Below are 27804 nucleotides of genomic sequence, written 5' to 3'. Positions count from 1 at the left end.
TAAACAAGGGAAGCCTAGCCGCTAAAGAAGAAAGGCCTAGAACGACAGCTTTGTAAGACAAATAAGCCTTCGGACGTGCGGTAAACAGCACGCAATTATGCTCGTCATATCGGAATTTGATCTGGTCACCTACTTTCCCAGCTCATATCGCGATTGCCAAAACTTTTACTTCACCACTTTTAGGGTACACACAATATGATATTAATTACACCATACTTTTAATTATTAGTACTTGCTGTACACAATTTTTATTTACTTATATTATTTTTTTCAATATCAAAATATGTATTTCTAAATAGGTTAATAGAATTAACACTTTTAGAACGTCTACATGAGGCCTCCCACAGGTTCGGGAACTGACCCGGTGAGAAGAACTGGCGTAACCTCGAATGGGGAATTACAAAATATAAGTAAAGCAAGATTGTGTTTGTCCAATTTAATTCAAAAGCTAAAAGAACAGAAGAATATTTCAAAACTTGTCCTGGATGTAATGGCTCCGTCAATGAGGGTTTTGAAGTTCGTTACATAATATTATGACAGCTATTTAACATGAAAGAACCTACGGCTACATAATGGCAGGTGGAAGGGTCGAAAAATTGTTATTGATTGTTTTTGGAAACATGAATCCACCAGGAGGGCCCAGTGTAAGTCGGATCTGGCTCCTAGCGGCAGATGAATAGGCATTTTTTTTTCTTCTTAGGACCATCCAAAAGTAGAAACATCGGCGAAAGAATTATACTGTTAGCTTAAAAACTTTCCAAGTTCATCATCATCATCACAATTAAAAAATCTAATAAAGTAGACCTTCCCGAAATACTCCATACAAAGTGCTACGAAATTATGACGTCACCGTTTTGTAGATTGTATGTATCGGGGGAGAACTTTGTTTGATAGGTATATTAAATATTGCGTTTATGAAAGTGTTTTCATGACAAAAGTTGCTTTTAATTGCATAAGCTATCGAATAGTAAATAAATATTTAGTTAATTTATGTAAAAAACTCGACTTATCTATCCAACTTTAAAGGCTCATAACAAAAAAAAAATACTAAAGTTATCAAGCTGAAATTTTAGAAAAACTTATTTTTTACTTAATATCTTTATTTTATTTAAACAATCTGCTAATCTTGAACCTTGTCTTAATTCTTTTATTCAAAATCCTTAATTGCGTCACACCCTAAAATAAAAGTTTGGTGCGATGTGCTTTCAGGGCGTAGAAGCGGTTTCTTTCAGCATTCTCAGATGCAGAATATGACACACCTGTCACCTATCAATGGTGGTCCGTGGCATATAAAAAAAATAGAAAGCCCTCGTGCCTTATGGGAAGTAAAACAACATTACAACATTTTCTCGGCCAAAAAAAGGAAAAACCTTTTTTGATTTGAGAACAATTACAAATTTTGAATAATATTTAGCAATTTTTTTCGGTCAAAAAGTTTTGGAATCTTTGACTTCACTTACAATAAAACATAACAATGTTTTATAACAATAAACCGAGTACTGAAAACTTTATACGTTTTCATCACGTTTATGAGATGTAATTTATTTTATTGAGGTATTTCGAGATATAATTGGTAACGGGAGTTCTGTACATCCGTTACACCGCCATTCGCCAGTGTAATCATAAATTATTGTAATTATTGATAGGTAATATTGGCCTTTACGTCTATTGCATACTAGATGACGCCCGCAACTCCGTTGCGCCAAAATTCGTTTATCACAGGCAATCGTACATTTTTTCGGAATAAAAAGTATTCTATATCCTTTCGCTACACTAAAAATATCTCCATACTAAATTACAGCAAAATTGGTTCAGCGGTTTGGGCGTGAAGAGGTAACAGATAGAGGCACTTACGCATTTATAATATTAGTATGGATTGGTCTGTCGAACAGCTTTTCTCCTGGCTGTGCAAGCCGAGAACGACATAGTGTATCACAGTGACAAGTGCAGTATCGTCCAGAACCTACATGACGTTTCTGTCTCCTGTCAGTGATGACCTGGAACCGGAGTGCTAATAGTCAAAATGCATTCGCCAGTTTCGCTAGCGAAGTTATTTATTATGCCGATATGCATAATAAAAAATAAAACTAACTTGACTATCGAAACTAGAGAAAACATGAATGCACTCTGGCACCATTGCAAAACTTGCTAATCTCCATTACCCGTTTTGCGCCACGTTCAGATGGTACAATCAGAGAAAATTTCTGCTACGCTCCACACCGCCCTTTTTCCATACAAACGTTGTCCCCTGTTTCCTACCTGGATAATGCCGGTAGAGTTATGATTTTTTTCCTGAATATCTATGGCCACTATTAGCATGTCCCTATGTTTTCTTTTTTTCATAATTTTATTGTTAAAAAAGATAAGAACGTTCAAAAACCCAAAAAAAAAATGGCCAGATTTTCCTCTGTGTTCAAACACCCAGAAAACAGAACTGGCTAGAATATACAAAAAAAAAAAAAAACATGGGAACACAGCCCAAGCCCTGCTTTAATTCTTAATGAAAAAAGAACTTAAATTGGTTAAGTTTTGGAGAAGGAATCAGCGGACAACGAATCGAAGATTTTCTGTTCTTTTATTAGAACTTTTGTCGTGTTGTCTCTATCGCGCTCTGCGGTGGGAGACTTGAGATTGGTGAGACAGTAATACATTTTCAAAAACCTATTTTTAATTTCTCTCGCCCTTGGTGTATCCTCTTAAGAGCGTTCGCTTAAAATGGAAGGAGAAGACGAGGAACTTTTCAAGTCTCTTTGGTGGAATGAAGAGTGACTCTGATCTAAACAGTATAAGCGGGGTAACAGACAGTCAGACAATTCTTCATTAGTATGGATCATTAAAGTATATTTTAGAGGAAATCCATAAAAGCACAATTATTTTCTCAAACGAAATCTCACAACTTTTCAGGTAATTAGAAATACAGTAAGCCAATAACTATTTTACGATCAATATACTTAACTCAAAATTTAATAGTTGGTATTATAATTGCAATTTTGATTGGAGTGGAAAGTTATTAGTGTTATTACTTTAGGGTCAAAGGTTAGGTATATAGGTATGTAAGCATGAACATTGCCTTTTACGCCTTTTACGGGAGGTCGATCGTGCCGATCGGACTGATCGCAGGCTGCTCTGACTCGACTCGTTTTGTTCCCTTGTTTGTACCATCGAGGAAATTGATTCCTAGGCAGTTGACAGACCAACGTCATTTGGTCGAATCATGTCAATTCAATGTTAATTTTGATCTGTCGGCTGGGTTTGACGTAACGCGACCAAAGTACGTAGATTCCCCATCTGCCTAGGAATCTACTTCCCGATAGTACTATCAGAAAAGTTGATTCCTATGCAAATCGGGGACCTAAGTAGTTTAGTCGCGTTACGTCAAACCCAGCTGACAGATCACAATTAACATTGAATTGACATATTCGACCAAATAACGTTGGTCTGTCAATTGCATAGGAATCAACTTCCTCGATGGTAGGTACATGAATCTGGTCAGGTCGGCATGTGATCAGTCTTGGAGATCTCATCAATTTGTTTAGGGGTCATAATATTATGTTCTTTCCATAAACTCTAATAGCTTTCTACTCCATGTGCACCGTACATTTTTGCATAGTAATAGATAGAGTTTACGTAGCTATAATGATCTGTGCCTAAATATTATCGGTGTCCTATCAAAATAAGTTACATTAAAATGTTTTTATTAATGAAACATATGTTTTTATATAATTGTTGACCTCCACCGGTTCGGGAACTGATCCGGCGAGAAGAACTCGTACGGGGCCATTTTTACCAAAATATGACACATTTTTCGCTAAAAAAATGTAAAAAACTCATTCAAAAAAGTACCTTGTAACCTTGTGTATATAGTTTATTATAACTACCAAGTGTACATTTAGTTTAGGCAATAATGGATACGCGAAATTAAAACAATATGATTTATGTTTGGGGTAGTTTCGACTCCCTACACCGCTTCACCCCGCCAGCGCCCGAGGGTTAATTATATGTAATAAATAACGGGGATATTACCTTAGAGTATTTTAACCCGCGGGTGGGCAGTGCCTGCTTTTAAGGGTTTTGTTGATACCTAATTTTGAATAAAATATGGGTTAGGGTGCGTTCAGACGTGCGCGTTTTCTGCGCGTTTTCCAGTCAGCAGTCAGCACCCTTATTGCCAGAATTTATTACAGTACCCGTAGTACTAATTACCTTACTTTGCCTTCAGCTCACCCAGTAGGCAGTATCCCACAGGAGCAACGTCTCTTTAGGGTGAAAAAACTCTATTTTTCGCACTATTAACGAACATGAGACAGAAATATTGATTGATTAAAAACATACGATATTTTTTTTTATTTAATATAAAATTCGATTTAGTTTTATTATATAAATCTTCAAAGCTTTTTACATAAAAGTTAAAGCAAGTATTCTATCTTCGGAAAGGAATATCTTAAACAAGTTTTATGAATTGTGAGTTTAAGGTATTTCCCTTCCGAAACCCATATACCCTTTAGCGAAGGGTTTCCTCACAATGGCTCTGACCGGATCTCAATACGACCTTCGGCTTTTACTTCAATTATAATAGAGGAAAGTTTGTTTGAGTGGAAATAATGTTCGGGGAAAATTCCTGCCAGGTTTATCCACGAATTTTAGAATATTTTTTGTGTACGTTTTGTGTTAATTTTTATTTTAAAATTTTTATTCAAAACAATACTCACCGTCAATTTAATAGCCGAATGAAATCACAAAAAAAAAAACATTCACAACACCGTGTCTATGGTATGGATTCGAAAATAGAAAATATTCGAATTTGGAACGTCTAGTGCGACTGCATCGTTCGCGGCGGCTAGTGCAATGTAGTGAGTGAGTCGTAAGTGTGCCTGTAGCGGGAGTGATCGACGTTGATGCTTGCATACCTGATTTGATCAGCTCAAGCCAAAATATTGTAAATGCCAGAAAGTTGTCACTTCTGAATCCGGAATCAAAACATAATACTATCAACATTGTTCAAACGCGATATAATGTCATTTAGAATATCATAATAATTATTATTAATAAAAAAACTTAATAAAATAATTTTTGCCACAGTCACTGATATCCATTATAACTAATTGCTTTTGAAAAACAAATAAATCGACCGTCATGATCACAGATAAAATCAAAATGTCTCTTATCATTTTGGCGTTTCCTTTTTTTAATGGACGTCAAGGTAATAAACGCAAATGCTATGTGTCAACAGGAAAAACGTTGTTTTAATTTTTTCTCATGTATAAATACGATTTTGCCATAATTATAATTTATAGATTTCATTAAAATCGCCCGAGATTTTCCATACCCTTTAAGGTCGAGCCTTGATGTGGTTATACGAAACTTTTTTAATAAAGTCACTGGTTTGTCGAGCCTGTTCATTAAATAGCATCACTCTGCTGCCTGGCTATAACATAGACTGTGTGCATACTGAAGACTAACTACTGCCGCACGCAGAGATCTTTTATCAGGGCGGGCGAAGCGAACCCTAGTATATCCCACAATCTGTACATTACATGGTACACTTTACGAAAAAACTATCACACCAATTGATTTGTGCTTTTAACATATTAATTTTGATTTATATGTAAGTAGATGTGTTATCATCAGTCAGTCAAGGTGTGACGACGCGAGCCCTCACAAAGCTCGGCTTTTAGATTAATGAAGAGTTTGACAGCAGATATTGTGACATGGGGCTTTTGGCAAAATTTTAAATTAATTACATTTAAGTAATGAATGTCCCTCTCTGAGTGCGGCAGTGAGACTTCTATGTACACTAGTGTTAAACCAGATTGACACTTATTTAGCAAGTACCAAAACTATTGCAGTGCGGTATCCGGCCATAGACCCGCGCCACCTGACATTTCGGCAAATGTTACATAGATTAATTGCGCGGGAAATATTTGTTTATATTTGTAATTAACTGTTCCTAAGAGTTTTAATTACAATCTAGGAATAGAAAAAAAAACTTGGCAATATTAGTAAAGCGGTTAAAAAAAGTTATAAACATTAGTCGGAAAAGCCACTAAACGGGGAAAACCATGTAACTTGCAAATTCATTCTTGACATAAAAAAGGGATATTTTTACATCTTTAAGTTATTCGATAGCTCCTAAATAATAATCAGCGTGAACAGTTGAAATGCAAAAGAGAATAATGATTGATAAATTGTCTTTATCAATCTGTTATTTTGTCTATTAATATATGATTTCGAGGCCGTAGAAAATATTATCTAAGACAAAACGAAGGGATAATACGAAAAAATCGGAGCAGATAAGTAAATCCGACATGTTGCACACATCATCCACTACTTATTATATAAATGGGAAAAATGTCTATCTATCAGTCTCTCTATCACCTCTTCACGCCCAAACCGCTGAACCTATTTTGCTAAAATTTGGTATAGAAATATTTTGAGTCCCAGGAAAGGACATACCTAGGATACTTTTTATCCCGGAAAATGTACAGTTCGAAAAAATGAAACGTTGTCAAACGGCGAACAAAACTTTTTGTTTATAGTCTGCGTTGGTGCCGCCTATAGCGTGAAAACATTGCAGTAATATAAGTAACTAGCTGTCCCGGTGAACTTCGTGTCACTTTAAAACCTTCCCTGGACTTCTACGAATATTTTAAGACTAAAATCAGCCCAATCCGTCCAGCCGTTTTCGAGTTTTAGCGCGACTAACACATTTGAAAATCCGTTTTATATATATAGATATCCTATTGATTTAAATGCAATAATTTAAAAAATCTTGTAAAGGTTTTAAAGTAAGTTTGAAGTTTAAGACCATCTGATGCTGATGCTGCACTGTCTCGAGTCTCGACAGTCGATGGTTCCCACGTCGCTGATGCAACGCTGAATGTCAGAGGTGCTGTTTTTGTGAACCGTTAGATTCGCACGGCTCGAGGCACAGGCTGAAGCGATTGGCCTTAAAAAAGCGGCTGAGACATGACGGACCGATAGACAGACTGCAGACACGACGAATCCTTAAGGGTTCAGTTTTTTTCCCTTTTGGTCACGGTACTCGGATTTTGGCTTTGGCGTATCAGGAATCATTTTTTTGAGATTTTAATTACATAATATAAATTAGCTATTTCAGCAAACTGTAGCCATATTTCTGCATAACAATCATATTATGAGAAACTATAGATATTGCCCGCATCTTCATTACGCTAAAATTTATTGGTCCTTTATCGGGTAGGAAACGGTAAACTATGCTTGATAATTACTTCTTCATTGCCCTATTATTCGAAATATCTTCAAGATCTTTTACGCGTTTTTGAAGAGATGATTTGCAAACAGAAAGACAAATAAGCAGACACAAAAATAATATGTACTTAATATAATATTACAATCAAGACTTTGACGCGGACGTTTTTAAATTATTTCTTTGACAGCACAACATATTTACCTACTCCTTTGCAGCAAGATAGATAGCACTACTGGATGACTGCCATGATCTGTTTTTCTGGAAGCCACCCAAGTGTATTACGGTGTGATATCTACTGAAACTCCTCACAACATGTGCCGGGGATGACCGTGAAGTATGCGCAGGTTTGGTGCATTTTTATGGCCTTCTCATAAAGTTAATATACCTAGCGGAATAGAGAAACAAAGGCCTGAGCGAGAGAGATGTCACTATCAGTAACACTGCGTGGTAAAAAGAGACGTGTGATACATGACAGCAGCACTCTTTTTTTGACGTCCAGTCGGCATGTGCCGCACGTTGACAATTTAATCTCATGTTCAATTATGCTTGTGTAAGTGTATAGGTACACATATTTTTACACACAGATGAAACCAATTTCGGTTTCGTTTGACAGCTCGAGATTGTTGCTCTATTCCGCTAGGTATATTAACTTTATGGGCCTTTTATACTTTATGCTTGAGAGCTTATGCAGCTTTCTACTACAAGATTGCAAGTATTCATACCGTCTGTCTCTTACCTCTTCACGCCCAAACCGCTGAACAGATTTTGCTTAATTTTTTTATGGAGACATTTTGAGTCCCGGGGAAAGACTTAAGGTAATTTTTATTCCAAAAAAAATTACGGTTCCCGCGCGAAAATTGAATTTTGGCGGAATGGAGCGGGCGTCATTTAGTTCATAATTGTTAAAGGCACCCATGGTCGCTGATTATTTGTTCGAACTGATCGTAGGCCGACGCTTGTAGTTTCTTTTGTTAAATACAAGTCTAATATGCTCGCATCTCTACTTATGAAAATGCGGAATTCCACGGGAACAAAAACAGAGCCTAATCTCCAACTATACCAAATTCAATCTTAAGTTGTTCAGTGATTTTGGCGCCAAAAAGTAATCAACACTGGCAAACCTTTGCCTTCAAATATAAAAAGATTGAAATTTTATATTTTTACCCGGTTTTTACCTAGATGATTTTGTCGATTTCATTTTTGTCTGCTAAAAATATAATATTGTGTACAGTTACAATTTCGTTTCTAATTTACATATCATTTAATTAGTTGATAAGCTATAGTAATTAACATATTTTTAGCCAGTGCTGGTGTAAACAACAATAAGTTTGGGGTCGTGAGAAGAGGACAAAGATGCAACCTTTTGGTAGACGACGCTCTAAGCGAGGCTGGCGCGAGTTGTAGGCGACAGCGAGCATTACAGGAAAATATTACAGGCAGATTTGGTATACTCATAGGAAAAGTTTACGTGGTAGAGCCATGCTTCACCACGAATGGGCCGGCTCGACCGGAGAAATACCACGGACTCACAGAAAACCGGGGTGAAACAGCGCTTGCGCTGTGTTTCGCCGAGTGAGTGAGTTTACCGGAGGCCCAATTCCCTACCCTTCCCTTCCCTACCCTTCCCTATTCCCTTCCTTACGTCCCCTACCCTGTAATCCTATTCCCACTTAAAAGGCCGGGAACGCACCTGCAGCTCTTCTGATGTTGCGTGTGTTCATGGCCGACGGAAGTTGCTTTCTATCAGGTGACTCGTTTGCTCGTTTGCCCCCTTATTTCATAAAAAAAATCGAAAATGTCCTAAAGGAACCTATAATATAGAACTTTACAAATAGCTGGCCACTCAATTCGTCTAAATAGATGGTTCCTAAACTCATTAATTTCATAAGCAACTTATGAAAATTCGCTGGATTCGGTGTACCTACCCAATGCAGCTATAGTACAATATGGTACTACCATTTTATTAATCTCCATAATCATTTTAAAATATATCTTTACAGAAAGATAGATCTACTATCTGTGGAAACTTGCCTTTCTTTAAGTGTTTCTTGTATTAATGAAAGAAATCTAACCGACATTTTAGTGCTTTTGACTTTTGAGCTGGTGCTGGTGGTGAAACTAACAGCTAAAGCATACAAATTACAACATTACAATCTTTTTAGCACGGTAAGGGACAGAGGAAAAAATACAACGCTACTTGATCCACTGTAGGTAGATGGAGATAATTCTATGGGACAAAGGTCTCGGAGATGCCGTCAGTACGTGAGTTGTAGGACAGCCGTGGGATGTTGTAGGACTGTAGGCAGATTTATAGAATTAGCTGTATGCACATAAAATAAATATATACTTACTATTAGACTAGCCTTACTAATAAAATACTAACACTGGGTATTTAAACGTTATGGTTGCACCATTGTTTCATAACTGAGGGAGTTTCTTGTTTTATTTTCAAACAAAATAGAGCCAAATTAAAACGAAAATTACTATAAGATAAAATATAATAAAACGAACTTACTTATATGAACTTACAAAATATTATATCAAATGAGATCTATGACAAAATGAAAGAAAAATATCTTTTTGATATTTTATTATGATTTTTTGCAGCTCAAGCAGATTAATTAAAACATCTTGCAGATATCCTAGAACTTCGCGTCGAGCAAAGTTTACAATAAATATAATGTATAAAACTATTTATTAATTAAATGTAAATACTCTACCCTTTTGATCGAGAAGATTTTTGGATGATCTTTAGATCATTTGCCAAAAATCCTCAGTTTCGAAGGAGTTAGTAAAGTCGTCAGTGTTCGGTGTCTCGTCTATACTCTCATAGTTGTTCATATCAAACTTGTCCGCTAAGAAAGTGTCAGCGGCATACGTCGTCGTCTTCTCAGTAGAGAAGAAGACGTTTGGTCTACTGGACTCTGTAGTAGACTGAACGGTATCCACCACAACGGTTGCCTCGGTCTCCGGTTCCGGTCTGCAGAAGGAATCCCAGAAGTACCAGCCGTGGGGGCAGAGGAAGACCTGGGGAGATATAACCCCCTTCTTGGAGAGGCAGACGAAGTAGTAGTGGGGGCTGGAGGGGAGTACTCCGAAGTCCCCAACCTTCTTGCACGTTGGTACCGGTTTCTGCTCGCATTGACCACGTTTCAGTGGTATCTGAAATGTAATAAAAAAAACTGGAATCTGTTGTTATTTTCCTTGTTTTACTTTAGCTCTATAAATTATAATTACCAACGAATGATGGCTCTTCTTTTTACAGGCAAGGCCTTACCTATGTTGGTAAATATGCTTATACATCGATTTTCGAAAATCGCTGTATAAGCCTCCACCTAAGAGTGCTTACAGACGAACGGCACTTGTTGACGGCAGGTGACTGTCGTCGACAAGTGCCGTTTGTCTCACGTCTGTAAGAAGCTTTAGCCCTTACCGCAGAATATTTATTATAATAATGCGTCGGATGGGCATGTAAAAAGTCGGTCCTGCGCCTGATTTCTCGCCGGTCGTGTCGGTCTTCCGTCCCACTGGGTTATGAGAGTAAAGGAATAGAGAGTGCTCTTGTGTACTGCGCACACACTTGGGCACTATAAAAATCACTCCTGCGTACCTGGTCTGATTTCAATGAAACTGGCCACCGTCACCGAAACCGGTGTGGGGAGTATTATTATAATAGTAATCCGGCCCTTACCTGCAATCTCCGCAGAGGATCACAGTATAAGTAAAAACTGTTTTAATCTAGGGAAACTCAGTATAAATAAAGCCTTTAAATTCTTATCGTGTTTTACATACGCATTAATATTATTTCTGCAGCTTTTTGAGCGCCACTGAATGTATCCAACAATTCGGTTGTATCTTTAATTTCATTTCAGTATTTGAGAATATTCATTGTTCTTTCGTTGGCGAATTTTTAACGAGTTCAATAAATATCAGCTTTTATTGTAAAGATTGCGTCAATTTGCACGATATGATGAATAAACTGTATTTGCGAAAGATTTATTCAAATTTTATGTACGTTTAACTCAGAATATGAAATTAAGTATGAGCTATGCGTCTCTTATTAAAATGTATATCTATCGAAGCAAGTAGTAACAACAGCTTAAATAATTATGACAGAAGTTTGTAAGTGTGTACTCTTGTTAATATTTTAATGCAAAACCTATAAAAATCGAATTTTGCGTGGCAGTAGTTTAGGCTCGATGAGTCATAGAATGGAATTTTGTATTAATTATAAGTTTTGATTGTCGAAACAGCTAATAATGGTAACAAAATAAGTTTAACAATTATTATTTTTAAAGGCACATCGACCTTACCGAAAATTACTAGCCACAAGCACAATCTCAGAGATTTTATCTCAGTTTTCAGATCAGTATTAGCCGTGGTATTAGTTTTCTACACTATAAATTAGCGCTATAAATGCTGTAAGTGTGTTGAACACAGAGGAAGAGTACACATATCTTATACGATCGTGCTGTACGCCGTGTTAAAGTTAGCCATAGGTTGGCGAAGTCGTAGATGTGCCAGTTTTATTCCTTTGAATAACCTCCTCCTTTTTTAATTGATAGATCGATAGATCGGTTAAAGTAACAAAATATACTGTTCCGTGCAATGTTTCCTACGCTGGTAGTTCTCGCCGGGTTATTTCCGAACAGGTGAAAAACACCATGAAGAATAGTTTTAAAAGGGTAATTTTTTAGCTAACTTGGAAAGTAAACAGAGTTAAAAGTGAAATTAAACCTAAATATTATTTTAAGTCACGGCTATGGGGCCAAACGTAAAAAGAGAGTCCATATTATTATTCCCTTCAGGCCTGATAGAGACGTAAAAAGAGAATCCTTCTCTTTGGGCCTGATAGACCATATTTTGTGACAAGACGTGGCTTTACATAAACTATCATAAAATACGCTTGCCTGCCCCCAGTTCAACAATTTTAATGCAAACTGGTTACTATTGACTTTCCTTGTTGGGTGCAGTCCATTTCCTATCAAAAATGCTATTTCATGAAAATGCTAGACCCAATTTTCTTTGATTACTATCAAGCAAATTTTTTGTGAGTAGCTTCATTTTGATAAGACTGATTTTTCGTATTTGGACAATGTTACTCTTAAATTATATTATGACAAATCCATATTTTAGGACCATCAAGTCAAAGTATGAAATCCTTTCTATCTCTGTTAGCTACCACTTTCAAGATTTTTCGCAGATAAAAATGTTGTTCGTCATCAAATTGAAGCTACTCACAAAAAATTAGCTTGATAGTAATAAAAAAAATTGTCCTAGGGCTCCCGTACTATGTTTCTTAGCCTAAACATTAATATTAATAACCGCATCTCTTCCGCATCCACCTAAGCTCTACAATCTGAACCCGCGACCTCCGAGGTAAATCAATCAATGCACCATAATATTGAACATATTGCGCGTGTACTGTATACTGTATAGTGCAGTATTTTTCAACCTTTTTTTAAGATGCGACCCCCTTGTAAAAAAATGTTTCCCGACCCCATTGCTTTTTTATCAAGTACTTACTATCTTACCTATGTTTATGAATCTAAATATAAACAACTCAAATGTGACTGACTTACTGACTGACATAGTGATCTATCAACGCACAGCCCAAACCACTGGTCCGTCCAGTGGTTTGGGCTGAAATTTGGCATACAGTTAGATGTTATGACGTAAGCATCCGCTAAGAAAGGATTTTGATAAATTCTACCCCCAAGGGGATAAAAAAGGGGATGAAAGTTTTATGAAACTTTGTCAATTTTAAACCTTTATTAGGTGACCTTTATTTTTTAGCGGATACTTTGATGCCTAATTATAATACTTAATACTTCTTAACGCGAGCGAAGCGGCGTATAAAAGCTAGTATAATATTATCCTTTTGTATTAATATTAAATTCTATTTATTTATAATTCTACATAAGAGTCTTTAGTATTTTTTTACTGAAACAATTCTCTCAACCTCTGGCGACAACTGCTTTAGCTTAGGGGGTCGCGACCACAAGTTGGAAAACACTGGTATAGTGTATATTATGGTTATTAACTAATGACTTTTGATCTTATCATTTATCAAGTGTGGGATCGTGTGTAGGAGGTTAGCGATGTCGTTAAAGGGGCGACTAAATTGTCGATTTTATTATCCATTAATTATACTTCAAAATAAGCCCCGAATTGTTTCATTTTCTAAATAATATAGATAATAGATACTAAATTATATTTCCGAGGATCCGATCTAGCAAAAACACGATATCTTAAAATTTTCTCGATAGAAAAGAATCGCAAAGATGCATCTAATTTTCACGAATTTTTCATATTATATTCGTGAAAATTAGAGTAACTTTTTATTTTTCACATAAAAAAAATATTTTTAATAATAATTTAACATTTTTGTACCGTGAAACAGCCAAATAAGCGCCATGTTACTAAACGACGCATTGTTAAAAACAACTTAGCTTCATTTCTATCTGCAAAAGTTATTCCAGCACAATTTAGACGTGGGAGAGCCATGCTTCGGCACGAATGGGCCGGCTCGACCGGAGAAATACCACGTTCTCACAGAAAACCGGCGTGAAACAGCGCTTGCGCTGTGTTCCGTCGAGTGAGTGAGTTTACCGGAGGCCCAATCCCCTACCCTATTCCCTTCCCTACCCTCCCCTATTCCCTTCCCTTCCCAACCCTACCCTCCCCTATTACCCCATTCCCTCTTAAAAGGCCGGCAACGCACCTGCAGCTCTTCTGATGCTGCGAGTGTTCATAAAAAAAATATATTATTCAAGTAACCTAACCATGTTACGCAGTACGCACGCTAGGGCACAGAGTGTGCCAGCCCTAGGTCTTACCGAGCACTGAGCAGTCTTGGGATCGTATCCGTAGTTCCTGGGACAGAGGGCAGCGCGGTGGTCCGCGGGCGCTCCGTCCGGCAGGTCGGCAGGGGGCGAGCACAGGTGGAACTTGCGGCAGTCGAACGCGTCAGGGAAAATGCCCACCTGGAAAATGGGGTTTTTAAATTAGAGTATGGCTTTGGAGTAAAAAATTGTGATGAATTGCTCTTGAGGATGGATAAGGATTGGCCGACAAAAGAGAATGGCGACTTATGGTAAGGGGAAATCTTTGCCTAGTGATGGGACGTGATTAGCTAGTAATGTTTTAATTAATCTTGCTATCGAAATTTTCTGGGCATGTAACTATATTGTTTACTATATTGTATTCTCTGGAGCGAGCTGTCACCAGCAGTATTTCCGGACCAATACGACCTCCAAATAGGGCTGCCAACTCAGTTGATCAGAAACGGGAGGTAAAAAAAAGTAATGAAAATCAATATAAAAGTAATTAAAATTCGTGCACACTTGTATTTAAGATTTTACATGTTCCCTCTTAAAAGGCCGGCAACGCACCTGCGGCTCTTCGAATGTTGCGAGTGTCCATGGGCGACGGTACTTGCTTTCCATCTGGTGACCCGTTTGCTCGTTTGCACTCCTATTTTATAAAAAAAAACTTCAGCGGAAAACCTAGTCGGTTTTGGGCTGATCAAACATACCATCTATCTTGGTCGTGGATTACCCTAGTATGGGACTCTATTCTGGCTAAAATTCAAGCAAATCACAATACCTATTTGATTTATAGCTGTAGTAGAATAAACGTCGAGAATACAGTTAGTCAGTTACCGATTTACATCGCAAGAAGTATTGTTTTGTAAAGAAGCCTTAAGGAGTGAGCACACTGAGACGGGCTGTGCCGGGGCTCAGCGTGCCGGGGCTCATCGCAAAAATCCGCCTCCATACAATTTGTATGGAAGCGGAAATCCGCTGCGCCATGACACAGTGTGCGATACGCGCATCCGTTTCATTTTTGCGATGAGCCCCGGCACGCTGAGCCCCGGTACGGCCCGTCTCAGTGTGCTCACTCCTTTAAACTGCAATACAACAAAAGCCAAAAGAGTATTAATTTGCAATAGCATTTGGTATTACCTCGTAAAGTGATCGAAGAGGAACCGCGATGCGCCGGCGCCGAAATGTCAAGGAGAATGGATGAACTATATATTTTGATGATGTAACATCTTTGTTGCATACAGAGCGCATGTTCCAAAATTTTACCCAGTATACTGGTCAGTGCTCTTGGCGTGTTAAATCCGACGCCACATTGGACTAGTGAGCTATTAATGAGATAAGTGTGACGTTTTATATTGAAATCCAAACGAAGTCATATAATTTAATGCTCTGGCGTATAATTCGGAGAGAATCAACAGTATGACATCGATAATCGATTCTAGACGTAATGAATACTGGTCGGTGTACTAGGTAATATTTCGGAACTCACACTGAACGTGAAGACTGTTCGGCATTCGCGCTTTATGCAGAAAATTAAACTCCTCTGGTTGAAATGGCAATCGTAAAACACAGTCAGGTTGTCAAATGCACGCTGCATGCTGAACATAAACTTCAAATCAATATTATGATCTACTGCATCAAACTCATCAGAATTCCGCAAATAGTGATTTGCTGAGATAAGTTGATTCTCAATATCCAAATTTTGGAAGTACAAAAGTGCTGCAACAATATTTCAATAATTGCCATACAAAAATTGCAAGATCATTAATTATATAGCTAACATATTATATGCACCAAATTTTTTTAACTGTGCCACACTATTTCACCATTAAATATAAAAACCATAATCGAAACCTATTATTTCTCAACTGGCGCCACTTAGAAATGGTCTACATCTGACTAGACAGTGCAACGCACGATAAACTCCGTTGCGACAAAATTCGTTTTAGTGCGACGGAGTTTATCGCGTGATAAAAAGTATCATATGTCCTTCCCCGGTACCGTACTCGAAGTATCTTCACACAAAATTTCAGCAAAATCAGTTCCACGGTTTGGGCTAGAAGAGGTAACAGATGGACAGACACACTTTCGCATTTATAATGGACTAGATGTTCCGCGTGGCTTCGCCCGCGTAATTTAGAAATGTCACGGAAACCGTACATTTTTCTGCAAAAAAAAGAAACCGATGTCCTTTCACGTGGTCTATTCTTCATGTGTACCAAATAACATAAAAATTGCTCCAGTACGTTCAAATAAGCCCTTTCAAATAATTTCCTCCGTTTTTTCCACACTTTCATCTATTTATTCGCTCCTATTAGTCTTATCGTGATAAAATATAGCCTATAGCTTTTCTCGATAAATGGGATATCTAACACTGAAAGATTTTTTCAAATCGGACCAGTAGTTCCTGAGATTAGCGCGTTCAAACAAACAAACAAACAAGCTCTTCCCAATTATAATATTAGTATAATAGATTGTTGTTGATGTATGGATTGTTACCAACCCCAAGTAACAAACTCCTTTACCTGTTCACAAGTGTGGTGATAATCCCATCCGGCCGCGTCGCACTCCGGTACCGCCGCCGTGGTGCACTGCCGCTGGTGCGCGTTGCAGCTCTGACCTTCTGGACACTGCTGCAGGGGCACCTGAAATAGTTTTGAGTCGAGCTATTTTTTTGTGTTAAAAAAGGCAGGTCGCTGTAGCCTTGGATCCATAAGGATCTATTGTGACTCCTTCGCACTAGAGTATCATCCCCAACCCAATATACTGCTCATAAATTGAACGATATGGTTGGGGTTGGTGCCACTTTCCTCTGTGGATGAGTATTCGTGGCGACTAAGGTGCCTGTTCCTGTTCTGTAGTAGAGAAGAACAGTCAGACAGACCTATAAGCTATGGTCCATATTGTGGCAAAGCCCACCACACATTTCCACCACTATATTTCCTGTGTCGACAGGATCGACAGCGGCATTCAACCACGAAAACCCTTTGATGTTATCTCAGGGTGCCCAAAGGAAATGCTAAAACTGTCTTGGAACCCGCAACGAAATAAATTGGAGGAAAATAGGAGGAGTAGGAAGAATTCCAATTTCCATATTGTAGCAAGGAACTTCATAAAAATCGTTGTGTTTTAGTCTTGTTGATGAAGTTTGTTCCTTGCTTGGACGCAAAGCATGGTCAACAAGTGGACAAAGTAGGAATCGAACTTCATAGATATTACCTATGGTCAACTAGAGTCTTTGATTACACAAAACATTAAAACTCTAGAAACATCCATATAGATTATAGGAGGACGACGTATTAGGCTGATATCGCATTTATTGTTATTTGTCTAGCATCGTTGCATCATGGCGGCTATTTTCAAAGCGCGTCTAATCCATATTTAACCCTATAGACAGCTAAGAAGCTCTTGCCCAGCTCTTACCACCACTCACCTTCAGCCATCTCACAAGCAAGTTCCTCACATCTTCCCGACAACAAGTGACGAACAGTCGTGATAAGCCCTATCACCCTCACCTTCAGCCACCCCACCGGCAGCGGTATGCACGTGATAGCATGCGTGCAGTTGAGGCAGGTCATGCCGGCCTCCGTACACACGCCCTCCACGTCCAGGGTGCCCTGGCCGAGGGACGCGCCCAGGGGCACCGCACCCATGCGGTTACCGGACACCACGCCGTTCAGGCTGAGGCTGTGGTAGGCTCTCGCCTGGAAAAGAGAAGTTATGCATTGAAAACTTTTAGCTGGAAGATATGGTGGTATAATACCGTTTCGGGACGTTCTAGCTTAAAAAATTTTGAATAGTTATTGGTAACTTTTTCTTAAGTGTTTATTGATCTTATTTGATACGTCACAAGTTATCTTGATGTATTTTTGAATAATTGATTCAAAGGAACAGGCATCCTGATTATTTCTGGCACTTGAGTGGCAAGTCTGTTAATTCAATGTACATTTTATTGTGTAGATAATAAAGTTCAGTTTTGAATACACTACATCAAATGCCATGCTCATTGCATCGACGCCGACGCGTCACGATACAATGTAAATTGACCTAAGGAGACAACTTTCCTATTAAAAAAAAAATGTTTCATACAAAAGCGCAGCTGAGATGTAATGCGTGACATAATCAAAAATAACATTTGAAATAACAACGACTTAAAGTATTTCCTACATAAAGGTAACAGTTGTACTTAAAAATCTAACTAAACTTAAATTTAACAAATATCTTACTAAACAAATCCATTGTAGAAGGAATAGTCGCCACATAACTCCACTTTAGTATACTTTTACTAAATAAAACTATGTATACCAACAGTCAAAGCTATAGTACAACTGAGTACTAAGTATTGACAATTTCGGCGACACCTTTGACTCTTCTATCTGTTTAGGAGATAACGTGTTGTGTCATTTTTACGCACATAATTCGGGTCGTCTTGTTATGAATCGCGTTTAATTTATCTACATACTAGATGACGCCCCCAACTCCCAAGGAAAAGAATATTTCTCCCGGACAGAAAGTATCCTATGTCCTTTCCCGGGACTCAAAGTATCTCCATACCAAATTTCAGCAAAATCGGTTCAGCGGTGAGGGCGTGAAGAGGTAGCAGCTGGCGTAGCATGGTCACCATAGAAACGGTTTCCCTTTACGGAAGAATAGACAAAGTGATAGTTAGACAAGACAAAGTGACAGTTAGACAATGGAAATCCGCCATTTTGTCGATAAAATCTGTCAGTATGACGTCGATTCTTTCCCATGTCTACTGTTGTTATGCTAGCCCTGCTGATAGATATAAGGACAGACAGACACATTTTCGCATATATATTAGTATGGATTATCTTATTAAATATAAAATCAATTAGTGGCAACAGAAATAAACAATCTGTGAAAATATTAGAAGTCTCGGTTCTTGAGACAGACAGACAGACAGACGGGCAGACATCGAGGTCTTAGTACTTAATAGGGTCCCGGTTTTACCCTTTGGGTATGGAACCCTAAAAAGCTGTGTAAAGTTTTAAACACTTTCGGATTTTGTCCCGAAACATTTTTTTTATTCCCAACATGATCACGGGTGGACTGAAGTGACAGATTGCTAACTGAAGTTAAATTAAAAACTACCCTAGTTTTTTTTTTGTTAATGAGACGAAATGATTCAATAACACAAATGGAATGAATAACACATAAAAGAATATGGACAGTATCTAAGGCCAATAAATGTTCAACTCAAGGTCATGTCATGCATTTGAAAATTAACCGCCTGTTTGATCTGATGAGCAATAAATTATTTGTTTATTGCTTTTATAAAGTGTTTAACTAGAGTAAAATGAAGAATTACTAGTTTTAGTAGTCGTTTTTATCTTAAGAATTTCCGCGTTGTTTTTTTTTTTTAATTTTGTATTTTTTAAAATAGTAGAGTTAGGGTCAATTTAGACCGCAATTTTTTTTATTTTATTTTATTTTATTTTTATTTATTTATTTACTATTATCTATTCTGTGGTTTGTCTAACTGACTAGACCGCCTTGTAAAGTGTCACTTTATTGCCACCATGATAATGTCATCTAAGTGCCACAAGATCCGTCATTTTAGTGACAATGCTGTGTCACTTCACAGTGCGCATCATTAGTTAGCACTAGGAGTGTCACATCGATTACAGGTAGTGCGATATACACTGTCAATGTGCATTACCCGGTGAGTCGCAAGTGTTGAGGTGACAGGGGTGCGAAAGGTTAGCGAGTACAATATAGAGGAGGTAGCGATTTAAATTTTCATACAAACGTTTGTTAGAGAAAAGTTTATTAGTGTCCCCAAGATCAACAGCTGTAACCAACCACGAAAACTTGATGTGAGAGAGTGATAGGCTAAAGCTGTCTTGCCGCAAAGAGGTCAGTCAGAAGAAAATAAGAGAAGTAGGAAGTAATTCAATTTCCTATCCTGAAGCAAAGCGGAAATGCAAAGTTGCAATGACCAAAAGTAAAAGATCTAAAGTCAAAGTACGGGAATAAACGTTAATTATTATTTAGGCTAGCGCTTTTCCAGCAAAAATTGTGACAAAAATATCCACAGCCGAACATAATATTATAACCTCATCCTTTTTGAAAATCGGTTAAAAACACTTGTAGGCGTGGAATTTCTTAGCGTAACAACATTTACAGTTTAGTGCGCGACACTAGTCTTAAAAAGTGGGTAGCTAAGCATTGTAGTTCTTTCGTCTTATCAAGTCACACTTCCAGAGAACATGATGGGCGATTTGTTCAAAATGTTGCCTTCGGTCGAGCACTCGCACATAGTTGATGCTATTATTTTGCCACCCGCCTGATCTCGTCACTTACACCAAGCATTATCTTTACATGTTTCTCGTATGATATTGTAACCCTGTGTCGTATTAACGATATCCCACTGGGTCCAGATGACCCCTGTCTAGTACACTACATTCAATATGTCCGCAAAACCCCTGTGTAATACTGGTTCTCTTTGTATCTAGTTTTCTCTACTTCTTGTAATACTTTGATTGTGTTTGATGGTTCCTTCTTAACTAACTTTTTGATGATTCTGGATAAGTAAGGGCCTGTCCATATGTCCACGTTACGAAGTCGTCAACGTGGAACGGTGCGGTAACGTAGCACGTTACGTTGACGTGACGTGAAAATTTACGTCAACGTAACGTGAAAATCCACGTCACGATGTAGCAACATCGTCGTGACGTGGAGATGTGGACTGGCCGTAATATTATAAGATTCTGTTCATAGAATTATAACCTAAGTATTGACATCGTCGATTCTATTAATTTGTAGTAGCTGAAAATACAGAAGTCCTAGTGAAAGGCACAGACATAAATTCGATACCAACGTAAAGGACTTAGACTAGTAGCTCTACCATGAGTTTAAAGCTATATAATATTTATCGATAGTATTTATCGATACTCGATACCGACTACGTAAATATTTAGTATGGCGATTTGAGTTCCGCAAGTAACCGCTAGAGGCGCTGTAAAATTTGCCATACTGAAAATTTACGTAGTAGGCATCGAGTATCGATAAATTCTATAGCTTTAAACTCATGGTAGAGCTACTGTTTCCAACACGGAAAATGTGAGCTTTTTATACGTAAATCAATTGACTAGTTATGAGCCCTCAAGTTTAACAGGGTGTAATAAAACAAAGAGACAATACTTTAAGTATGTATGTGTCCCTGATGTAAAGCTTACTGTGAAAGTAGCTGCGCTGAAAGGACATTTTTTTGTGATTTGTATTGGCAAACGCCCCAGCATCATGTATTTGCCTATATAAAATTTAATAAAAAGTAACTCTTTCAGCGCTGCTACTTTTGGAGTAAACTCTATACATGCTCATAGACACCCTAAAGTGTATTTTTATGAATCACTTCGTTTTGTTACACTCTGTATATATTTTTTTTTATGAAATAAGGGAGCGAACGAGCAAACGGGTCACCTGATGGAAAGCAACTTCCGTCGCCCATGGACACTCGCAGCATCAGAGGTGCAGGTGCGTTGCCGGCCTTTTAAGAGATAATAGATAGGGTACCTAATAGGGGAGGGTAGGGATGGGATGGGAAGGGAATAGGGTAGGGGATTGGGCCTCCGGTAAACTCACTCACTCGGCGAAACACAGCGCAAGCGCTGTTTCACGCCGGTTTTCTGTGAGAACGTGGTATTTCTCCGGTCGAGCAGGCCCATTCGTGCCGAAGCATGGCTCTCCCACGTGTGAGCTTGACTTACACACTGTTTTAGGGTTTTCAAGTGAAATGGCCCTGACAAAGGGCTGAAACTTACGTATTATCAGTTAGTGGTTGAGTGGTTAGTTTAGTGGTCCAGTGGTTATAGGCCCATCGCAACGTGGGCAACGAGATGTAAACTGTAAGATAACAAGCATGTGCCTAAATCTATGTACACGATAAGCTTTTACTCGGGTTTATAAAACGACTAGATCAGAGGTTTCCAAACTTATTTTTTCTACTGCCCACTTTGAGAACAAATTATGTTTTTGCGCCCAATTAGTTTCTTAAATTGCATCCAGATGAAATAAATCGCCTCCCAAGCCTCGACACAACGCCCCTATTTTTTTCTGGGCCCCACACCGCCCCCCTTTAGACCTTCAAATCTTAAATCTCAAGTATTATCACTTATATTCTGTCAAAAAAGTAAAGAATTAAAAAGTGGCAACATCGTAGTGTCATCCCTATTTTCTTAGATTGATTTGAAAGGGATGACACTACGATGTTGCCACTTTTTAATTTCTTCACTTTTTTGACAGACTTTACTTTTGTTACACCCTGTATAATGATTACATAATTTTAATCTAACATTCAGTTTGACAGCAAATATAAAGCGTTTAATTAAACTCTCCATTAAAATATGTAAGTTAACTAACCATTAAATATTTTTCAGTGCGGTCGCAAGTAATCACACCAAGAATCAACCCCTGTAGCCTAGGGGTAGCTTGAAGTAGGTACACCTCTGAGTTCGGATTCTTGATTCAATTTTAAACACGATTACCGCGAGCCTCATGATTTAAAAACATCAAGACAACCGCATTAGGAATTGTTAACTACGCCTGCACCTGACGGGCGACGGCTTACATGCCATAGAGTTATAAACGCCAGACTTGGCATAAATAATTTGTATAAGAGAAGCGTGTCCGCCAAGTCCGACTTTATAATCTCAATATATATATATATATATATATATATATATATATATATATATATATATATATATATAAAACTCAAAGGTGATTGACTGACATGGTGATCTATCAACGCACAGCCTAAACCACTGGACGGATCGGGCTGAAATTTGGCATGCAGATAGATGTTATGACGTAGGCATCCGCTAAGAAAGGATTTTGATAAATTCCAACCCCAAGGGATTAAAATAGGGGATGAAAGTTTGTATATAATAATACTTCTTAACGCGAGCGAAGCCGCGGGCAAAATCTCGTCTGTGAATAAATATCATATTTATGCCAAAGTGTGGGTATATGTCGGTCTATTATCTCTTCACGCCTAAACCGCTGAACCGGTTTTGCTGAAATTTTGTATAACGAGAAAGCGTCCCGGGAAAGAACATGGGATACTTCATATAAGTATCCCATATTCCGGTATACCGTTAAAATGTACCGTTCTCGCTTGAAAAACGAATTTTTGGGCAACGATGTTGCGGACGTCATTATGATTTATGAGAATTGAGAAACAATAAAACATTTTTGAGATTATTTGGTATTTTTACGCGCATAGAGCAAATTATTTTCTCAAAATTTAGAAAAAAGATGGCAGGGCCCTAAGGCCTTTAATATTTAAATATATTAAAATATATTCTGCAGTTGCCTGCCTAGCAGCCTTCATACTAATGTTATGTTTATTTTATATCAAAAAGTAGCAACTCCGCGCAAATCGTTTATTATTTTTACAAGCGCGTGATTTTGATTAACGTAAGAATGAAAATTTCACACCAACGCGGCAACGCAGCAATGTAATTTGAAATCTACTTTTTCAATTTTCAACGACCCGCGAACGAAGGGAAGTAGTTTAGTATAGTTCATATTATTATACGTAAACAATTCCATCATAGCATTGAAATGAAACATTTGTTTCTTACTTTGTCATATTTTGTCTACTGTGAGGCAAAAAAATTTGATACATGCGACTTGGCCAAAGAATTAAACGATATTCAAGATTTTCCTAAAAGCAACATTGCCAGCTGTAAGTACGTTATTTAATTGCAATTCTAAACTTACCGCCGAACTCAGGGCCCGTACCACAAAACGGTTTTGAGACTCAAACAATCGGACGAGAATGCCACGTCCTGCTTTAACAACGTCATTTCACGTCGTCGTCGTTTGTTAGAGCAGGACGCAACATTCTCGTACGATTGTTTGAGTCTCAAAACCGTTTCGTGGTACGGGCCCAGAAACGAATATTAACTGTAATTTAAGATTTTGACGTCATACACCCATACATACTGTCTGTCAAACTCCTCATTAAATTTAAGTTTAATTATCATTAAAATTATCTGAACGCGGTCGATATAACATTTCTCATACGGACCAGAGTGGTGGAATTAATTTTTCTCCTTTTTGTCTTATCTATATTTAAAAATATACTGAATCGTTCACAGGGGTGTGCCTCGCTGAACATGCGAGTGGTGGGGACACCAAAGCCATAAGCTTAACGCCGGCAGGAATACATCACTATGGACTATTTCAGGTATCATATTCGATCAAAGGATAAGCACAATCTTGACTTTAAGAGCTCACCTGACTCTAAAAATCAAACATCGTCCTTCTCTCTTCACACTCACGCCCGTCTTTCATATGCCAGGTGAAAAAGGACGGCGCGGAATCATCGCCGAGTTAGTTTTACTTGAATAAAAGACGAACTATAATGATTATGAAAAAAGTGTTTTGAGCAAATTTAGATTTTATCAATACCTTTTTAGATATTAAAAAATATTAAAGAAAAGACAGCAAACTTCGAAGATCCAAGCAAAAATGTGTCTAAAACAAGGTTTTTTGTAAAAAAGAAACTATCGAGCATTTTTTGAGTAATCGTGTTTTCGTCTTGAGCATTTTATCTTTATGAACTGAAGTTACTTGTGTCAAAAAATCAGTTTTCTAGACCTTACAGATTTTGAGATCTAGGTTAAAGTATGTAGTCAAGTTAGGGTCATATGAGCTCTTAAGGCCAAGCGCGTGTAAAGATCTTCAGCGCGTTAGTAAGCGCGAGCAAAGAAACATTAGTTCCTTTTAAAGCGAATAAGTGTGCTTAAAAATGTTTATGTTCATGTGTCTTCGTCAGTCCGAAGACACCCATATCAGAAAATTATTATGTGCTGTCAGCCCATTATCGCATTCACAAGTAACTAAATCTCTCCTACTGCTAAGAATGCTGCTGATCTGTTTGCCAAGCGTGAGTCTTTATTTTATTCTGGTTTCATTGCAGCTTCCCCAAAGGACGTGCGAAGTTGGGGGGAATGGTGGGGATTGTCAAGTAGCTTGTCAATGTAAGTGCACACAATACTACACAATATAATAAAATATAAAATTTTAGGTTACAACTTTTAATTTTGTTTTTGGCGTAGCACATCGCCATAATAGGTACGCAAAGGAATTCAATGTTTCTTTAAAAATCAACATGGGGCAGTGTCTCCAGTTAAGTTCAAGCTAAAAAAACTAGCAAAATATGAATTTATGTAAAAAAAGGAAAAAACTGGCACAATATTAATTTATACATAAAATAATATAAGTGTAGAAATAATAAAAAAAGGAATAAAATTAACTTTTTTTATTATTTATTTTTAGCCCTTATAGATGACGACATTAAGGATGCTACGAAGTGCGCTCTGAAGATATTTGAAGACCGAGGGTTTTACGACTGGCTGCAATTTAACCAGACCTGTCAAGACATTAATGGGGTAAAACAGAAACTGGCAGAGTAAGTCTACGTTTACTTTGAACTAGATAATGCCCGTTACTCCGTTGCGCCAAAAGTCATCAGGTTATCCTATGTCCTTTTCTGGGACTCAAAGTATCTTCATACCAAATTGCAAGAAAATCGGTTCAGTGGGTTGGGAGTAAGGAGGTAATAGACAGACAGACATACTTTCGCATTTATAATAGTATTATTGGTACGAAGTTCCTTATCGCGCGTTCGGCGTAAAGGCTAGATAGGCTAGACAGAACGATATAATATTTTGACCTCGACACTTTTTATTAGTACCTGCATGGAAGGGGCAGAGGGCGTTGATAGTATACCTGTGCGTCAACTAGATGGCGCTTTTTTAGTGTTTAAGTATACAGGTTTTTTAAACATAAGAAATAACTACGTTCCATTCGGGTGTCCCTTGACACCTCTCAAGTTTTTATACATATATTAGTATATAATATTTCGTGATCACATAATTTTATTGTTTTTTTTTCTCAGTTGCGGCTTTAAACCATGAATAAAGGATCTCCTATCGCGCAGATGATTCAGAACTTGACCGAGGCTTAATCACTTTGGTGTAATGGTTTGTTGTGTCCACACCTGATTTTTTGGGGTTTCTACCCAAAGGGTAAAAACGGGACCCTATTACTAAGACTTCGTTGTCTGTCCGTCTGTCTGTCTGTCTGTCTGTCTCCAGTCTATATCTCAAGAAACACTACAGCTAGACTTCTGAAATTTTCACACATTATGTATGACGGACAGTGTTGTGTATGATAGACGGACAGAAGGACAGACATCGAGACTTAGTAATAACTAATAGGGTAGGGGAGACTTAGTAAAAACACAATTTTTGGCCTATGTTTGCATTTTAGCGGTACGGAACCCTTCGTGCGTGATTCTGACTCGCACTTGGGTGATTTTATAAATTAGCCATAATCATAAATATTGTAATTAAATATTTATATTATACTTATATTTATATTTACATGAAATAATATTTATATTATACTCGTACTTTGTACTTTTATACTATACGAATATTCAATATCTTTATTATAATAAGATATACATATTTAATACACATCCATGACCCAAGAACATTAAAAACTTTTTGTTCCGTCGCGTCGGTGGGATTCAAACCCGCGACCTCCGGCATGAGCACTGTTCACGTGCTGAACCACTGAGCCACAGAGGTCGTCAAAGATAAAGATTGATGATTAATATTAGACATAAAAGCCAAAAATTAAGATCTTCTGACCGAGTGCGTTATTTTAAGCCGTTTATAAAAAACGTTGATGACTCTATGCAGGATTTTGGTGCTAGCTGATTCGCCACAGTACTAAAACCAGAGTAAAATGAAAATCAAAATATTTATTTCTGAATAGGTTAACAAAGTTAACACTTTTAGAACGTCTACATGAGGCCTGCCACCGGTTCGGGAACTAGCCCGACGAGAAGAACCGACGTAAAATAGTTCTGTCTAGTCTGCTAATACCCTGGCCATGTCTACCCGTTCCTAGTCTGTGGTCACACGTGGCGTCATCCGGGAAATAAGAAAATGTCTCAGTGACTGCTGCAGATACAATATGCAGGAAATGTCTTCGGGTTATTTCAAACAGACTTCTCGATGTACTCTCAAATTAAAAATGCGCATGAAAATCTTCGCTAACTGTTGTAATCACGGAAACACCCGAATCTATGAAACGTAAGAGCCCCAAACAATGCACTTGCATTTTGCACCTTGTTCAAAGGAAATAGAAGTAAATATCATATGGCTTTCCGCTGTCGCCGGTCCGTCAGTAAGTGCTATAATTCACCGGGAAGCCATCGCGACGTGGCCAGTGACCTTACCATGGTAACGTCCAAGCCTCTACATCGCCGCAAAGGGCTGTTTTTCTTAAAGTTAAGTTTAAAACAGCGCTTGCAGCGACTCTTCTGACGCTCGGGAAATACATGTGCAACCGTTGCCGAAAAATTACAAAAAATTCTATGCGCATTATCACTTTGGAAGCACTGTAATTGTAAAACCGGCATGAAATGGCGCGTCATTTCATGCAATGGCAATTTAGGGGAAGAATTACATTTTTTCGTTTTACCTCTGTGGTCTTCTAACATAGAGACTACATAATATTGAGTATCACTTTTAAAGAAGATTCCAAGTGAAATAACAGTGCACACATCCACAGCTATTCTCAAAGTGTGCTCCGTCGAAGCCAAGGCCTTGTAGGGGCTCCGCGATCTTTTTTGTTTTATAAATGACATGACACCAGCATGGAGGCATTCCCTTGAAAGCCAAAACATTATTTTTCGAGTCC

General features: G+C 37.9%; 2 protein-coding genes across 2 annotated transcripts; one reads left to right on the top strand and one right to left on the bottom strand.

Annotated features, from left to right (window-relative positions):
- Positions 1-9979: 9979 nt before the first annotated feature.
- Positions 9980-23814, bottom strand: LOC121732742. Its single transcript, XM_042122696.1, has 5 exons — positions 23803-23814; positions 17571-17759; positions 16581-16700; positions 14068-14214; positions 9980-10390 (listed from the first exon to the last, which is right to left on the bottom strand). The coding sequence occupies exons 2-5, from the start codon at positions 17706-17708 to the stop codon at positions 9980-9982; spliced, it is 816 nt and encodes a 271-aa protein (XP_041978630.1). The 5' UTR covers positions 17709-17759; positions 23803-23814.
- On the top strand, positions 23579-26295 carry LOC121732318 (lysozyme-like). The gene is made up of 5 exons (XM_042122164.1): positions 23579-23767; positions 24183-24271; positions 25007-25067; positions 25366-25498; positions 25988-26295. Exons 1-5 carry the CDS (start codon positions 23644-23646, stop codon positions 26004-26006), a joined length of 426 nt encoding a protein of 141 aa, XP_041978098.1. The 5' UTR covers positions 23579-23643; the 3' UTR covers positions 26007-26295.
- Positions 26296-27804: the final 1509 nt, after the last annotated feature.

The sequence above is a fragment of the Aricia agestis genome, chromosome 12, assembly GCF_905147365.1.
Source record: "Aricia agestis chromosome 12, ilAriAges1.1, whole genome shotgun sequence".
Classification (NCBI taxonomy): Eukaryota; Metazoa; Arthropoda; class Insecta; order Lepidoptera; family Lycaenidae; genus Aricia; species Aricia agestis.
Note: the sequence above shows the minus strand (reverse complement) of the source record. Positions and strands in the feature narration are given on the sequence as shown.

Coding starts and splice junctions, on each gene's coding strand:
- LOC121732742 (XM_042122696.1), bottom strand. CDS start 17,708: ATGGGTGCGGTGCCCCTGGGCGCGTCCCTCGGCCAGGGCACCCTGGAC. Junction 16,701..17,570: donor TGCCGGTGGGGTGGCTGAAG/GTGAGGGTGATA, acceptor AAACTATTTCAG/GTGCCCCTGCAGCAGTGTCC. Junction 10,391..14,067: donor CCAAGACTGCTCAGTGCTCG/GTAAGACCTAGG, acceptor ATTACATTTCAG/ATACCACTGAAACGTGGTCA.
- LOC121732318 (XM_042122164.1), top strand. CDS start 23,644: ATGAAACATTTGTTTCTTACTTTGTCATATTTTGTCTACTGTGAGGCA. Junction 23,768..24,182: donor TAAAAGCAACATTGCCAGCT/GTAAGTACGTTA, acceptor AATCGTTCACAG/GGGTGTGCCTCGCTGAACAT. Junction 25,068..25,365: donor TTGTCAAGTAGCTTGTCAAT/GTAAGTGCACAC, acceptor ATTTATTTTTAG/CCCTTATAGATGACGACATT.